Source organism: Apteryx mantelli, unplaced genomic scaffold (assembly GCF_036417845.1).
Source record: "Apteryx mantelli isolate bAptMan1 unplaced genomic scaffold, bAptMan1.hap1 HAP1_SCAFFOLD_191, whole genome shotgun sequence".
Lineage (NCBI taxonomy): Eukaryota > Metazoa > Chordata > Aves > Apterygiformes > Apterygidae > Apteryx > Apteryx mantelli.
Genome location: NW_027118544.1, coordinates 15,638 through 32,578, shown reverse-complemented (window position 1 = coordinate 32,578; position 16,941 = coordinate 15,638). Strand labels below are relative to the sequence as shown.

Here is a 16,941-nt window from a genome sequence, read left to right as displayed (position 1 = left end):
CCTCCCCAAAGCACGCTCAGCTACGAGGCCAGACCGGGTTGCTCACGGCTTTACTCGGTCGGTTCTTCAAAGCTGCCAAGGAGGGAGGCTGCACAACCTCCTCGGGCAACCCGTTCCCACGCGTCACTGTCCTCACAGCCAGCAAGGTTCTCCTCACATCCAGCTGGAACCTCTCTCGTTTCAACGTGTGCCCGTTGTCAAAGCAAGTGTCAGGACAGAGAGACAACGCTGCCCGCGAGACAACACTTACCTACCAACCATGCCTGGGTTCTAAAAACCCACTCCTGCCCAGCAGCAATGCTGGAGAACTAGCGGCAACTCCCCTGCCTTGCGGCGACCAGACACAATGCTTTCTGGCAGTCCTGAAGGCAGAAGCCAGCCAGTGAGGCGCAACAGCAGCCAAGCGCAGATCACTTTTCCAAAGTCACGCAGAAGCAACTGCTTCCGTGTGGCTACTTACTTAGGCCTTTTAGAGGCTCACGCCCACGCCTCTCATCAGTCAAGCTTTAAGAATACTCAGGAGACCCACGCCCTGTTTGGACAAGCCCTTCACCTTTCAGACTGATCTCGAGCGTGCACGTCAGCTCCCTTTTTAAGCAGGAACTCCACCATCTCTTCGTGATGTTCGGACACAGCAAGAGCAAGGGGAGTGTATCCCATCTGAAAGCATAAATCCCCTCAGTTAGAAAAACACAGAGAAGTGAAGCAACCTTTTCTTTCCAAGAGCGGCCTTACCCAAACTCTGCGCTTACCTCATTCCGTGCATCAATACGGGCATTGTGCTCCAGTAACTGCCCTGCTAGAGAGGTGTTAGGAGCAATGGCAGCGAGGTGAAGGGCAGTGCTGCCGTTAACATCGGCCAGATTAGGGTCGGCACCGTGTGCTAGCAGAATAGCAACGCATTCTTCTTGCTGGCACTGTACTGCCTGGAAACAACACAGCAAAAAAGGAAACCTTTCCAGCAACTACGTTTCCCTCTGCCACAACTCCCACAGCTTGCCAACCTCGGAAAACAATAACGCGTTCAAAGATTAGGTAACGTTAGGCGCCTATTCGGCACCAAGCACGACACAATCGCCACCCACACCTAGGTCAAGAATCACCCAAGGGAGGGATCGCTCAGTGCATACCTTATAAGCCCTACCTACAGCAGCATCACATACTCCACGTACCTTCATCAGCGGCGATCTCTTGAAATTGTCACGAGGATCCAGCTTGCACTTGTTTCCTACTAAATAGGAAACAACCTCCGAATGCCCGTTAGCGCAAGCAAGATGCAGAGGTGTCCTAAAATTTAAATATACGACGTTAACACCGACAGACACGCACACAGCTGAAGACACCGCTCCTGCCTATGGCACGTGGGTAGGGCCACCCGTTTCCGGTTCCAAAAAACAAACTTAGAAAAAGTTTCTCATTCCTTCAGCCATGACAGCAGTTGCACACCCAAAGCCTGGGGCGGGCTAGGAAAAATGCCCCCCACCCCACCCCACCCCACCCCAGCACCCATTTATGAAGACGACGGTCACTCAGCTCCCCGCCTCGTTCCCTGCAAATGGATTCCTGCGCCCAGCCACAGGACTCTTCCCGCACAGCCTCAGGCTTCCGGTGGGAAACTGCTGCCCTCCACGCCTCTGCCCAGGCAACTGGCCACTGCCTCCAACAGCACGACACACACAGCCCAGCAAGGACGACCAAGCCTTGGGCACCTTAAGCCTACGGCAAGGGACCCTCTAGCTTTCACCAGCATCGCTCGCGTGACAACAGCGTGCCAGAGGCTAAGGAGGTGGCTTTTAGAACACCATCGCATCAGCTTTGTGCTGTGCTTTTCGGGAATTCGTGCCTTCTGTCCTTTCCCCGAGCTCACTACTGCAGCAAATGCGAGGACACGCTCGCTCCAAAGCGCCCTCGGTAACACCTAGCAAACCAGCCAGCAGAAACCTTCCCCCACAACACTTCCATGCCCACAGCAACAAAGCAGCACTCTGTCTTGCCGGCAGTTGTAGCTACCCTTCTCCTACAAGCTCAACCACGGAGGAAGCCCTCTCCAAGGCAGCAGAGCTGCCTTTCCAACAGCCCTCGCCAGCTGAAGAAAACGGCACTCCCTCCCTTCCTTCCGCCCTCCCTTCCAGGAAGGGCCCTGCCCTGCCCTGCCCTGCCGCGCCGCGCCGCACCTGGAAGAAAGGTGGCCCTTCAAACTGCCCAGCATCTCCAATCAAACCACTGCAGCCGATGCGGCTACGAAGGAACACGCAACCACCTCCGAAGGGCTGCTGCCACGCACGCAGTACAGGTGACGCTGCGGGAGAAGCCGCTCACAAAACCTGCCCCTCGTTTCGCCCTCCTCAGCCGAGCCGAGCCGAGCCGAGCCGAGCCGAGCCGAGCCGAGCCGAGCCGAGCCTCGTGGGCTGCCACCAGGCAAGGAGACCTCTCTGCTCGCAGCAAGGGCCCGCTGGAGCCTCCCAGCTGCGCCACCGCCGCCCCCTCCGCCCGCCGCTGCGGGGCCGCGCCGCAGCCACAGACGCAGCCGCCGCCACCGCTGCCACAGCCCGGCCCTTGCAGCCGCCCCTCGCGCTTCCCCCCACGCTCGCGGTGCGGCCCAGAGCCCGGCCGGGGGGGCGTAGGCGCGCATGGCGCCGCCCCCCTCACCGCTTCGCCTTGTCCCGCCTGTTGATGCCGAGTCTCGGCAGCCACCACGGCCGCCGCACCCGCGCCAGGTCGCTGCTGGCGGCCGCGCGGTGCAGCTTGCCCAGCTCCTTCTCGCAGAGCTCGGAGGCGGCGCCGACGCAGGGCAGGGAAGCGCCGCCGGATGGCGACGGCGGCGGCCCCTGCCCCTTGCTGAAGAGCCCGAAGAGCCTCTTCATGCTGCGGCAGGGACGGGACGCGGCCCGGCACGGGCACGGCCCCGCCTCGCGCGGGGGCAGAGGAGCCGAGCGCCGGCCAGTGGCCGCGGCCCAGGACAGCTGCTGCGGGGCTGCGCCCCGGCGGGCTGCGGGGCCGCGGGCTCGGAGCCCCCGGGCTGGGGGCAGAGGCGCGGGCCGAGAGCAGGGACGCAGCAAGGCTCCCAGCGAGGCACGCGCCCTCGCTCCGGCAGCGGCGGCCACAGCACTGAGAGCAACCGCCTCCAGAGGCCGCGCGGAGCGGGGGGGCCGCTGCGCGCCTGCGCAGTACTGCCGGGGCCGGGGCCGGGGCCGGGGTTTCCCTCCCCAAAGGCAGCGCCTTTGCTTGCATCCAGGCGACTCGCCAGGAGGAGAGGAGATGCAGCCTCCTTTCAGGGAGGTGGAAGTTCACCAGCGAAAACGCCCTCCCTCATGAGACTCCGCAGCCTCCCAAGCCCCCGCGCACTCGCGGCTCCCTCGAATATCAGCTCGGCCTCTCAGCCTGCCCGCTGTCCATGCCCAGGCGCCTCCTACGCGCCGGCTAGCCCAGCTTGCCATTCGCTAGCGAACTGCGCGCACCCCCGCGGGCACCCAGCAGCTCAGGGGAAACAGAAAGGCGCTGGTGCCTGCACCACAGACACGGGGGCCGCTATGGCCCGAGGGCTGCCTCCGGAGGCTGCCACCTAAGTCACTCGCTCCCGTCCGCCCCGTTGTCACCGAAATGGGGAGAAAAACTCCTTAGCACCAGTGTAGCACTGAGAAGCAGGCATTCTCTTTATTACGGCGCCGGGTGCACGGGGGATCGCTCCGCCCAACGTGCATGCTGCGTGTTGCATTAGCCAAAGCTTCTATTGCTTTGGTACATACCCATGCATTAAATTTCCCGGAATGATTGTACATATTCATTCTATTTCCTGGAACTAATTATCATATTTACAGAGTCATTGTGCATGCAGTCTGAGTCTGAGTCTCCGGGGGGCTTCTATGGGGGTCCCTGGCGGTCGCTGAAGAGCCCATTCACGGCTCTTAAATCCTGAACCAACCTATATTCTTTGCCATTTTGTTTCTTTACTGATAATCCTGGGGTGTTATATTCTGCTTCACACTCTATCAATAACCCATAATTCAAAAATGTAGTTGTTAATTCTTCCAACTCTTTTCTAGCCTCCCACTTAACAGGATACTGCTTTTGCCTTACCGGTTTAGTCCCAGATTTTAGAACAACCGTCACTGGTTTCGCCAATTTAGACCAACCTGGAATTCCGCTAGCCCATACTGTGATAGGTGCTAGTTTGTTACATCAAATCGGGAAGTGATTTTACGATGAAACTAGGCGCTAATTACGGGCTAAAACCACAACATCCTGTAATGAGGGCATGTACCCCGCCTGAGATAATTGAGTGGAGCCAGCGAGGCGGCAATGTTAGTTTAGATAGCCTAATATGGCAATGGCGAGGTCACACAGTTGTAAAATATATGCATGACCTGAGGGTCACCACACACAACGCAGAGGAAGACTCCAGCCTTCATCCCCACGACCACCAGAAGGCTGAAGAAGACCCCCTAGCAACAGCCGGCGCAATCACAGAAGTTACAGGAAGTGCCATGTATACCTGGAACTGGAATCGCGTATAAGGAGACTGTGAGGGGGGGATCGCGCGCGTCGTTGGTGGAGCAGGAGACTCCCCGGCCGCCCAGCGCTGTTTTGCTTACTTGTGACTTGCTCAATTATTTTATTAAATTGGAATTTATGCAACCCGGCCCGAGTGGTTGTCAATTTGTCGCGTTTACCTATAACACATACCAAGGCTATTACTGCATCGTCTACTTCCGCAGGAATCTCTTCCTCCGGTTTTTGCGCGCTCTGTAACATAAACGTTCTCGCTTCCGCAGCTTTTGATTCAGGTAGTAGTAGCTGCACCTCTCCATTCTTAAAGGTTATCTGCGCGTTCAACTTATTCAATAAATCCCTTCCCATCAAGGGTATGGGACATTCAGGCATATATAAAAATTGATGAGTCACCCCCTGTTTTCCCAGTTTAAGTTGTAAGGGCTGCAAGAAGGGCCGATTCTCTCGTTTGCCTGTAGCACCAACAACGCTTACAGTTTCATGGCTAAAGTTTCCTTTACAAGTATTAAGTACAGAGTAAGCGGCTCCTGTATCAACTAAAACTTCTACTCCATCATTTCCCAGCCTTAGTGTAACCAGGGGTTCGGCTGGGGATGCTTCCCCCGGTCCCCTTCCAGATTCCTCCTTTAATGCCAGTAGCTTAATGGCTTGCAGGGCTGGATCGGTTCCCAGCCTGAGGTTGCCAGCCCTTTGTTTTCCAATGCCCCCTTTCTTTGCAGATTGAGCACTGATCTTTCACCAGACGGGGCTGCACAAAAGGAGGTGATGTTCCCTTTCCCTTACTCCCTTTCACGCCTCGGTAACCCCCTCCTGGGCCTTCCCTTTCTCTGTAGGCTCCTCCAGGAGCCCTGGTTAAAGCAGCAGTCAATCTGCCTTCTCTTAGGGTTTCCCTTCAAACCTCTTGCATCTCTTTTTCCTTTTCCCTATTATTAAAAGCCGTCCATGCCACTTCTAACATTTTCCTAAATCTTTCGAATCCGCCTCTTCTAATTTCTGAAGGTTTTCTTCTTATGTCTGGGGCTCATTGTCCCATAAACATTGAAGTGAACTGCTGGGCTTCCTCTGCTTTTTCAGGATCCAGGGTGGTAGATTTCCCGGCAGTAGCCTTTAATCGTTCCATAAAAGCAGACGGGGATTCATTTGGCTCTTGTCTGACCTCATAGAGCTTAGACCAATTAATCGCTTTTGGCATGGCATGTCTTATGCCAAACCTTATCCATCTCTGCTATCTTGCTAAGAGTCCCCGGGGTCCCGGCTGCTTAGGATCCCACCCCGGCTCTGCAGCAGGAAAATTCTGGTCTATTGTTCCCTGCAAATCCCCACCAGCATGTGCTCCTTCTGCTTGTTTCCAAGCAGCGTTTAATACCATCTTCTTTTCAGTATCACCTAGCGGTGTGTCTAATATGACCTGTGAACCATTCCAATATGGATCCTGAGTCCTAATTACAGTTTCAAATGCTTTAGCCACTCTCTCTGGATCCTCTCTAGAGTTCCCTGCTATTTCCTTCCAGGACCTTAACTCCGTTATTGAAAAAGCTACTTTAACTGTTACTGGTCCGTTATTTCCAACCGCCTGCCGAAGGGGAGCCTGTAAAGCCTCCCCCGCTTCCCCTTGTCGTCCCCTTGTTCTCCCCGCAAGCGGGCTAAATCCTTCCGCCCCTCTAAATCCTCCTCCCTGTTCATAACTCCTCTCCCCTGGTCCCTCTGCACCTCCAGCTCCACCGATAGCCTCGAAATCCCCCCCCAACCTCTGTTGGGGAGCGACCACCGATTCCAAATCTTCTTCCTCCTCCCGTCCACACTTCAAACACCTTTTTCCCATACTACAAGCGGAACAACACCTTTTCAAATTTCGACCCTTTCCCTCTTTCTCTAGTGCTAGTATCATTGGATCCCTTGGAATCATCCCGCAACCTTGCTGCCACTCACCCCTTTGGCAGCAATCCGACAGGCACTACTCTGGGAGAGAGACGAGCAGAGGGAGTAAGAGGGTACAATCGTATGGTCAGGGCAGGCAAAGGCAGGAAGGGGAACGGAATAAAACAGAGAGACGTCCTAGACAACAAAATTTATGAAATACAAAGTTGGAACAGATACTTTCAGTTAAATACAGCACGTTGTTATCTCCACACCACTCCATTAAGAGGTAGAAGGCACGTTTCCCCAAGCTTCATTCGTCTCAGCATATCCACTCTTAGCTTTCTGGAATGGGGACTTCCTCTGCTCCAGCATCTTCTGATCGCTAACGACTTTTGCGGGTATGAAATGACAAACGCAGCTCTGCCAGAGCGGCGGCTCCCTAGCACTTTTGTTCAAATCAGATCCCATCATTTGTGGTCAAAACATCGCAGCACTCATGTATTGCTCTGGGAAGTGGCTCCTGGGTCTACGTTTTCTGAAGATCCTTCAGTAGATGCCCAGGCAGAAGCTCCAGCCGATCCAATTTTCAGTTCAGCCATTGCTGAGGAAGCCGGGGGAGGGGGAGGGGGAAGAAAATGCCTTTTGTTAGTGTTACAGTAGGAAAAGCTAACAAGTCCCCAGACCAAACAAACCATATTACTCCTAGTAGACAGGCAACTCCATTCACAGTGCAGACGGATTCAATGCAACGGACTGGTGTCCGTCCAAGCAAATGCAAAGAGCTAGAAAGCAAGAGGTGGCCACTCGCTAGGAGATTAAAGACTACTGGAACAGAAGGAATTGCTCTCAGGGGCTACCTGCTTTGAAACAGGCCCAGCCACTGCAAAGCCGTGACTCTGGAGGAACAATTATCACAAAGACGTGGGATTATTCAGGGCTCCGGGGGTGGGGGGGAGTGGGGGGGTGGTGTACGTGCGTGTACATTGTTTTTTCTCTCTGTTTTTTAAAAGCAACTGCATAATATTCTGTTATTCTGCTGTCACACAGACTGCTAATTCCGGGGCACACTTGGACCAGAGCTATTGCTGAGGTTGCAGCAGGCTCTGAGCATTGTCTCATGGAGTCTCACAGGGTGATGCAGATGACCGTCCTTGGGGAACTGTGAGGGTCAGCAATCACGTTTAGACTACTAGATTGGGTGTCCTGGAGCTAGGAATGGATGCTCATTTTCAGCTTAAAAGCTGAACCTAGCTTATTCATATTCTTCAAAGGTAATTTGAGAATAACATGGATTTACAGAGCCTTACCTCAGCCATATGAGCTTCCACTCTGTCTGTCACAGAGGAAGCGTTGCCCACTGGGTCCGTCAGCAGAGTGGCTTCTGTAGCGCTCGTGACGATGTGCGGTGCCGGCTTCCGCAAGCCTCTCATTAGCTCAGTCTCGCCGCAGGCGTTTTGTGAGAGCCAATTCACATTCTAAATCCCTAATTCGCTGCTGCAGTCGGCCGACTGTGGAAGCTTCAGTAGCGGCTCTTATTTGTTCCACTCGGTGCTGGGTGGCTGCCTGTGTCTGAAGCAGATCATGCAATTTCAACCCCCAGGAAAGAAGAAGAGAACTTTCCCCCCAGTCAGCTTCCACACACCCAGTTTGAAGAGCACAGCCTCACGCAGGGAGGCAACTGTGCCCCCTCACTGCCCTCAACAATCAAGGGCAAAACCCAGAAGCACCACGTTACATAATCCTTTTTGTTCAGAAAGAAACCTGCTCTTAGCGCAACTTTTATTTTTTTTAAATCAAAGCTAGGACTAAGCAACCTCTGTCTCAGCAAGACACTAGTCTCCTTGCAATTCTTCTCTTAGCGCTGTTACTAGATTCCCCAGTGACCTATGTGCGTAGAGAAGATTATTCACAGAATCTCAGAATGGTTGAGGACAACCATCCAACCAGCTCACACCCTTCAACAGCCTCCTGAAGATATCAAGAGCCCATGACCCCACAGCCCTGACCGGCAGAAGCACGAAGTACTGAAAAATGGCAACAGTAAAGAAGGAATGAATGACAAGGCACAAGTGGGGGAAGTGGGAAGTAAGTTTACCTGCAGAAAGAGATTGACTTCCTGCAGTCTTTGCCTTAGCTCTTACCCAGTCTTTTGTTCAATCTCCCTCTTACGTTCTTCTGCGTGGCTACGATCCATCATCTTGGCCTCTAAATGACACCTGAGGACAACCACCTCTTCTTCCAGCTGCCGCTTCCTCTTCCACAGTTTTTCACAGCTCCCATGCATCCAAGCCAACTCTTCTCGCAAGCCTTCATTTGCTTTTTCTAGCTGCCTCGATTTTCTCCACTCTGTCTCCAGCCAGTGGGAAAGTTCACGGACCTGTAGACAGGGAAAGGACAGACTCCCTTAACCAGACAGAGAGGTCTAACCGTACGCAGTTCTGTGACAATCCGTGAAGAGTGTCCATTGAGACTGTGTTTGTCACCAGCTGACTCAGTATTTAAACCAAATGAGAGCCATGCTCCTCTGCTAAAATAAGCACATCTTTTAAATGATTTCCAGGAGGCTTCCTCAAGTTTCCCGCCCTTCTCAGCTCTTCTCCAACAGTTCACAAACCAACAGAGGCTTCACCTAGACAGCACAAACTAGCAGCTTTCCACCCACCCCTGTGGGCAGGTTGAAAAGCACTAGGGCTATTCTACAGTGAGCGCCTCATACGCTCACAGGAAATCAAACATCCACAGAGCTAGCCACCTTCTCCTTTCATCAGGAACAACATAGATCACGCGGGGTGTTTTGGATGGATGAGGGGGGCGCGAGGGCTGTGGCAGATTTGTCACACAGTCAGATTACTTCAAGGCAGAAATCACAAGAAACACATCCTCTTCTTTCCGTGACACCGAAAGCTTCGTCAGCAGTGCTCCAGAAAGTAGCTTTTCAAGCAGTGGAGAAAGAAGGCATATTCTCTTCTAGATCAAAGCGGTAGTTTGTTTTCAAGAACTTTTAGGAAGTACCAGGTTTTCGGTAGGCCCCAAAGGTCAACTAAAACTCTGTTGTCTTCTCTCCTCAGAAATTTACCTTTTCCACACCAGCACCCTGGTATCGCAACACTTCTTCACTTCAGGAAGGATTAGTTAGACATTTTCAGGGATCATAAGGGAAATCCCTTCATTTCAAAACACAGCCACCAGATAATTAACAATACGAAACAGAAGTCAGGAAAAGAAATCATACAGACCTCCAAAAAAAGCAAAAAACCCAAACCAACCAAAGCTCACCTTTGCTCTTAATCTACCAACTTCGCTGCCCCTTCCACAACGCATGTCCTCCATTTTGCCCTGGAAATCCAACTGGGACTCACTCTCTCGCCTCTCATACGCCCTCAGTTTCTTCATAGCTGTTTCCAGAAGCCTCTTGGACCTGCACAGCAAATTAGTAAGTAAGATAGGAAGCCCAAGGACAGTCAGCCTTTGCCTACACACTTATGTGAGCACCAGGGACGGGGCTTACTTCATTTGTAACCTGACTGATAGACCAGGACTTATGGGCCCAAAAAACAAACCAAACACCAAACCAACCAACCAAGCAAAAAAAAATCATTCCCCTCCCACAGATCACTTGCAGGCTCAAAATTTCAGCTGCTCCCATGAAGGTACTCCCTCTGCCTGAAAACAGAGGGAAGGGACTTCTTCCTGCCTGCCCGCCCGCCCACTCACCCTCCCTCCCCACGACAACTGCAGGGCAGCCTGCTCTTCCACATACCTAAAACTGTACGCTCACGTACAGAAGCCACTTGCAAGATCTAAAGCAAGGCTTGAAGTTGCTCACAAACTGTTACGTACTCATAGTCTTAGGGTCAAGTTAAATGAAGCTTGACTCCCAGCCCAGCTGATATTTCTTACAAGTACTAAAAACCCATACGTACCTGTCGCATTCTCTCTGCAGTTCCATGTTTCTTCTCATTTCTTGCTCCAGTCGGGCTTCTGCTGGCTGTTTCCCCTCCACCAACTCCTTCGCTGGCTTTCTTTTGCTCTCACACTTCCCAAACAGAAAGAAGAAATGGCACACACAACTCAGTAATGGCATCCATAAGCACTGGGCGCAGATGGCGTTCCTCACAAAGATGTTGCAGGACGTCTCTCTCTGCTAGCCAAGGGCCGCAGAACTCCAGGGGACAGAATTCCCACATAAAGGTCGGCGCTTCAGTTCTCCCACCAGACAGGCCAATACCGAGGGACAGAAACAGTTGCCTGCCAGACCCATTCCCCACCACCACCAAAAGTGAAGGCCACCTGCTACTAGGGGCCCATGGGGGAAAGGTGGAAAAGACCCTGAAGAAAAGCTTCCTCAGTCCCTCTGCTACTAGCAGGGGGTACTTATGCGTCCACATCAGTGGAAAGCAGAGTTTAATTTAAAGCTTCAGGGGGATCTTCAGCCATCAGTGGGCAACGGCCCTTGGAAGAGGTCACTGTTACGGAATTCCTGGACAGTTTAGCTGCCTGCACACGCACACACACACACACACACACACACACACAATAATAATAAAAAAAATCAAAGACTGGAAGAAGAAATTCGCAGCAACCATTGATGCATGTGCTGATTTTGGTCTTCTTCCGAAGGCACACATCTTGTCCATAAGCCAGTGATCAGGTTCTCCAGGCGATTCTGAACCTGCGGAAGCATTAAAAGAAGCAAAAAAGCCACACTGACACTTTCCAGACTGAAGCTCACACCTCATTTAAGGGGTATTACCAAAAAGAAATGCCACAAACATTCCTCCATCTCCCTACTCCTTTACTATCTACCCCCTGTTCCAGTGATCCAGCAGTTTCCCCTCACTGAAGACTTTCTCCACCAAGTCAGGCCAAGCACACCAAAACAATACTGCCTACGGACGTAGGATTCCTTTATTAGTCGCACCTTGGCATCTTGGGACTCCTTCCAGGTACTTTATGGATTTACACCTTCGAGCCAAGGAATCCACAGTCACTAAACAGGGAAGGTGCTCAGAGGCCGGGGAATGGAATTCTTGCCACAGTCTGAGGATGCCAGCTAGGGCTTGGCGACAAAGCGCTTGGCACCGAGGCAATTCCACAAGCTAACCCGCAGAACGCCTTTCAGGCAGGAACATCTGAAGTGCTGCTGCCCGATGCCTTAAGCACCACGACGGGTATCAAGCAGCAAACATTCAAACCAGCACGCGAGAGGCAAACCCTTACCTCACACAGTGTTAAGAAAGACGCAGACCCGCGAAAACTCTCAGAGCCACAAAGCCTGGGAATGGACCAACAGCAGCCGACCATCTGTAGGCTGCTTTCTTCTGAAAACTTCCCCACATGCATATATACATACATAACTCGGCTAAGTAGCTCATGAAAAAGGAAGATCATGACCATCCGAGCTGTCAAAGGCATTTTTTGTACCCTGATTGGTAAGGAATGTAGTACCTATCTACCGCCAAATGACGAGGAAGTGTGCCATGATATTCAGAAAATACTTGTCAGAATAAACCCATGACATCAAAGTGACAATTGGTCCTTGTGGTTTTCGGGAATACTTGGACATGGAACTTCTCTTGTTTTACAAAGTATGTTTGTTATCATCATTCTGCTCTGTTAGTGTGTTTAATAGTTGTGCTAATATGCTAATTGTTGTTAATTGTGCTAATATGCTGTTGCTTGTCATGTGGTAAACAATTGTCATGACTCAAACACACCGAGCCTGTGTCATGTGACTCTCCCATCCCAGTGTATCCGACATTTGAACCACAAAAAATGGTTTGTGCAAAAATGAATACGAAATGTTTCAAACGGTTGAGATTTCTGATAGTCGGCTATCGCCTCGGGTGTCCACGGCCTGAGGCACCACGCCTGCACCGCGATTCCTCCATGACTGACGGGACAGCGAAGGATCGGGATCCCTAACACAGCAACTTGGTTGCGAACCCAAAGCATGTGCAGAATAATATTTTAGTGTTTGGCTATAGCAAATTGCACTGCACGATTGCAATGTAGGAGTGAGCAATAAAATACATATAATGGAGAGCCGTGCTGTACCTGGAGTCCTTGCTCTGGTACGGTTCCCCTTAAGTTAGTGAACATCCCACCCAGGCACAGCACCACCTTGGTGCAATGCCACAGCATGCTCTGGGAAGGACGTAGAGTCTGGGGGAAGTGTTTGTGTGCAGTGGTCGTGTGGGTGCATCGTGGTGGGGGTTGTGAGAGAAGTGCGTTGTGTGTGTGCGTGTGTCTGTGCAAGACGGGGGGTGTGTGCAGTGGGATGGTTTGCAATGCTGACTGCATTAGGGTCCTTTTGAGCAAGATGTGGAAGCTCTGTGTGTTTGGGGGGGCATGCACGTGCGTGCTGGGGGGAATGTTTGTGCATGCGCCATGTTTTACTGTGTGTTAGGATGCACAGGTAGATGCACATATGGACATGGTTCCCTTCTGCTGAGAGGGCAGGTGAGAGGAGAGAAAGAGGGGTGCCTTGGAGTGCCATAGGGGCAGAGGGGCACCCTGGGGGGCGGAAGCACACAATGGTGTGCAAAGGAAGCAGAGGGGTGCAATGGGGGGCAGAGAGGTCAGGGAACTGCCATGGGGGGCAGAAGGGTGCAACAGGGTGCAAAGTGGGCAGAGGGGGCACAGGGGTATCATGGGGGGCAGTAGATGCCATTTGGTGCAATGGGGTGCAATGGGAGGCAGTGGGGGCAGAAGCGTGCAATGGGGTACCATAGGGGCAGAGGGGTGCCATGGGGGGCTGAGGGCTGCAAAGTGGTGCCATGGGAGCAGAGGGGTGCCGTGGCGGGCAGTGGGGGTAGAAGAGTGCAGTGGGGTGCCATGGGGGGCAGAGAGGGCAGAGGGGTGCAATGGAGTGATTTGGGGGGCAATGGGGTGCAATGGAAGCACAAGGGGAGCAGAGAGGTGTCATGGGGGCAAAGGGGGCAGAGGGGTGTCATCGGGGGTAGAGGGGGCTGAGGAGGGCAATGGAGTGCAATGGTGAATAAATATATAAATATGTATAAAGATGTATAAGTATTGACTTTTTCCCTTTAGACAGTTCTAAGGCTCGAGTTAAGGCAATAATTTCTGCTTTCTGGGCAGGCGTACTTGTGGGCAAAGTGGATGATTCTATCTCTCCTTGCAAAGTCACCACTGCATATCTGGCCTGCCGTTCTCCCCTTACTGTAAAGCTGCTTCCATCCGTAAACAGTTCCCATTCAGGATTTGTCAGGGGCTCATCTTTCAGGTCAGGCCGGCTGGAATAAACTTCCTCAATAGCCTGCAAACAGTCATGTTCCAATTCTCCTTTCTGGTTTATCGGGAGCAATGTAGCAGGATTCAAAACGGAAGACACTTTTAAAGAAACATCAGCCTGTTCAATTAAGGCGGCTTGGTATTGAATCAATCTACTTGGTGAAAGCCAGGGATGTCCTTTTTGTTCCAATACTGCTAAAACGGCATGAGGTACCTATACCTATACGGTGATGGGTTGTCCTAAGGGCAATTTCCGTGCCTCTTTAATCAATAACACTTGCACCAACTGCTCTGAGGCATGCCGGCCATCCTTTACTCACATCATCCAGTTGTTCAGAAAAGTAGGCCACTGCTCTCTTCCATTCTCCCAAGGCCTGTGTCAAAACTCCTAATGCTACATGTTGTCGCTCATGCACACATAATGAAAAAGGTTTAGTCAGGTTTGGCAAGCCCAGCGCAGGTGCTCTCATTAATTCAGTCTTTATAGTGTCAAAACTTTTACGCCATTCCGGGGTCCATTCTAAGACCTCTCCAGGTCCCTTCATAGCATCATACCATGGTTTAGCAATCAGACTGAAATTCGGTATCCACAGCCAGCACCATCCGGCCATTCCTAGGAAGCCTCTCAGTTCTCGTTTTGAGTTGGGTGGAGCAATTCTACATACGGCTTCTTTTCTTTCCATCCCCAATTTTCTTTTTCCTTGAGACATTTCAAAACCTAGATAAGTTACCGTAAACTGCACCACCTAAGCCTTTTTCTGAGACACCTGATATCCGGCCAATCCCAAGAAATTCAGCGAGTCTATAGTAGCCATTTTACACTCTTGTTTTGTCTCACATCCCAATAGTATATCGTCCACATACTGCAACAAAGTCCCAGAAGGATTCCTACCTTGCCAGTCCTCCAGCTCCTTAGCAAGCACATTACCAAAGAGCCTTGGACTGCTCTTAAACCCTTGTGGTAGCACAGTCCAGCAAAGTAGAGTTTTCCGACCTGTGGTAGGGCTTTCCCATTCGAAGGCAAATATTTTTTGGCTTTCCTTTTCCAACAGTATGCAAAAGAAAGCATCTTTTAAATCCAACACTGTAAAATAGACATTGTTCTCAGGTATTGAGGACAGCAAAGTATATGGATTCGGGACTACTGACTGGACATCAACAGTTATTCAGTTGATTTCTCCTAAATCTTGTACTAATCGATATTCCTGGGTTTGGGGTCTCTTTACTGGTAAAATAGGGGTCTTATACTCAGATTGACATTCTTGCAATACTCCATTTTGGACAAAGGTATTTATCAAAGGTTCCAAACCTTGCCTAGTCTCTAACTTAATAGCATGTTGGGTATTTTTACCGGTTGTGCTCCAGGTTTTAAATCAGTTTTTACCGGTGTTGCATTCACTGCTTGTCCAGGCTTCCCTGTGGCCCATACGAAGGGTATTACAGCATCCAGGATTTCGTCGGGAATTTCTGCCCTTTGCAACTGCTTCTCAGTTCTCAAACATAGCTGAGCTCTCCAAGCCGTTTCCTTTGGCACATGCAACTGTATCAATTTATCAGTAAAGGTTAGCTGAGCCCTTAGTTTACACAACAAATCTCGTCCTAGGCGAGGCAAGGGGCACTCGCGTATGTAAACACTGATGAGTTCAAGTTGTATCTCCAGTTGTGCATTCCATAGGCTTTAAAAATGGTTTCAAAGCATGCTCTCCTGTGACCTACTACATACACTGGACTGAGGATATAAGTAACTATCTCAAAGTCACGGGAATTCTTCTCCTAGGCAAACTTATACATCTGTCTAATAAGCCTGTGGGGAGGAGGGGGGAAGGCTGGGTCAGCATGAATCTCTTGAGTCAGAAAACAGTTTAGACCAGTGTTTTCAGTATTGTCTTCTGCCTAAGGAAATTTTAGGAGATTCAGGCAGGGTGTCCTAGTGGTATCAGTATGCATTTGCTTGGGAAAGCACAGCATTCAGGTGCTTAAGAGATCCATAAATGAATCTGAAACTGAAAAAGGAAAACTACCAATGGAAGAGCTCCTTGGGGAGATTTGCATGACGTACATCTGATGTTGCAAGCACCAGAACTGGTGCCTATGCTGGACTGTGCTGTAAAAATGTAGTAAATGTAGCTTCCCGTGAGACTCCAAGAGCCCCCCCACTCTACACGGCCATGCAGAGTATAAAAGATAGTTGGTGCTGTCCTCTGGGCTTCCTGCGTGCTGCTGAAAAGGAGGTTTGCATGAGAATATTGAGGCATGTAGAACAGGCTGCTGTGGAACTAATAACTCTCTATCTATGCAAACTAACACATGTAAACAGGATGTAAACAGGATGTAAACTGAAAACTGTGTATCAACCATACAGCGGGTACAGGCAAAGTGTCAGAACACGCCTACCAAGACAAAACAGTTACTTAATAACAGAGTGTAATTTCTCCTTGGATTAGATTATAGGCCTAGCTACCCAGACAGAAGCAGACCTGAACCTCTGCCTGACTTCAGAGCTACTGAGAGCTAAGGTCCCTCCTAAGGAGCCTCGCAGCTTGATTCGTGTGGGGCTGTGCTTGAGCAAAGCAGATGAGCCCTTCAGCAAGGTGTAGGAGCCTGGGTATGCTGCTGCACCACCGGGAGTGCCGAGTTTTCAGTTCAGAGTGGGCTTGTGTCCAAGTCAATCTGGAGCACAAGCAGCGCCTCTCCATTTACATCAGCAAATAGTTTCTGTCATCAGGCTATGCTAGGTTGTAAATTATGGGTGCTGACAGGAAGTTTGTTTTTTAAAATCACCGACCAGACACTGACTACTCTTTCTGTCTCAGCAATGGTTTTGGATCAGAAAGTAAGTGGAAATTCATATTTCATTCTTGTTTTGTCCAATTCAGACTCTCTAGACCTGACCGGCATGCCAGACAAGCACTGTTTCCTTCTACGGCTGTACCTAGCAAAAGAATTCCCCAATGTGGGCTACCGCAGTTTTCTTGACCTATCTTCCTTCAGTCCTCCTCATGGAGGAAGGTCATGACTTATATTGTCATAGGACATACTGTATATATTCAAGAGAAGGCTGGGATCACAGGAAAGCACCAGAGATTACACATTCTTTTACATCTCCTGAATAAAGATTAAGCAGTGCAGTCACATAAGGTTAGTACCTCTGCAGTCATGGGACTGTTGCAGAATGCAGTACCCCTGTTTTCAAACATTACTGCTGGAATGGAACCAAATCAGATGTTCGACTTTCAACAAGAAAAAAGAATGTTAGCCTACTTTAAAGTGCCTTTTCAATATTTAATTTATTTCATTTTTTCCCCACCCTTTTTCTCC

The 16,941-nt window shown here is 50.8% G+C and overlaps 1 protein-coding gene across 1 annotated transcript; it reads right to left on the bottom strand.

Moving 5' to 3' along the window:
- Window positions 1-576: 576 nt before the first annotated feature.
- Window positions 577-2,864, bottom strand: LOC136995944 (ankyrin repeat domain-containing protein 7-like; the record flags this gene model as incomplete). Its single annotated transcript, XM_067316939.1, has 4 exons — window positions 2,650-2,864; window positions 1,173-1,287; window positions 753-926; window positions 577-660 (listed from the first exon to the last, which is right to left on the bottom strand). Coding segments are annotated over exons 1-4 (588 nt in total), but the record flags the coding sequence as incomplete, so codon positions are not given.
- Window positions 2,865-16,941: the final 14,077 nt, after the last annotated feature.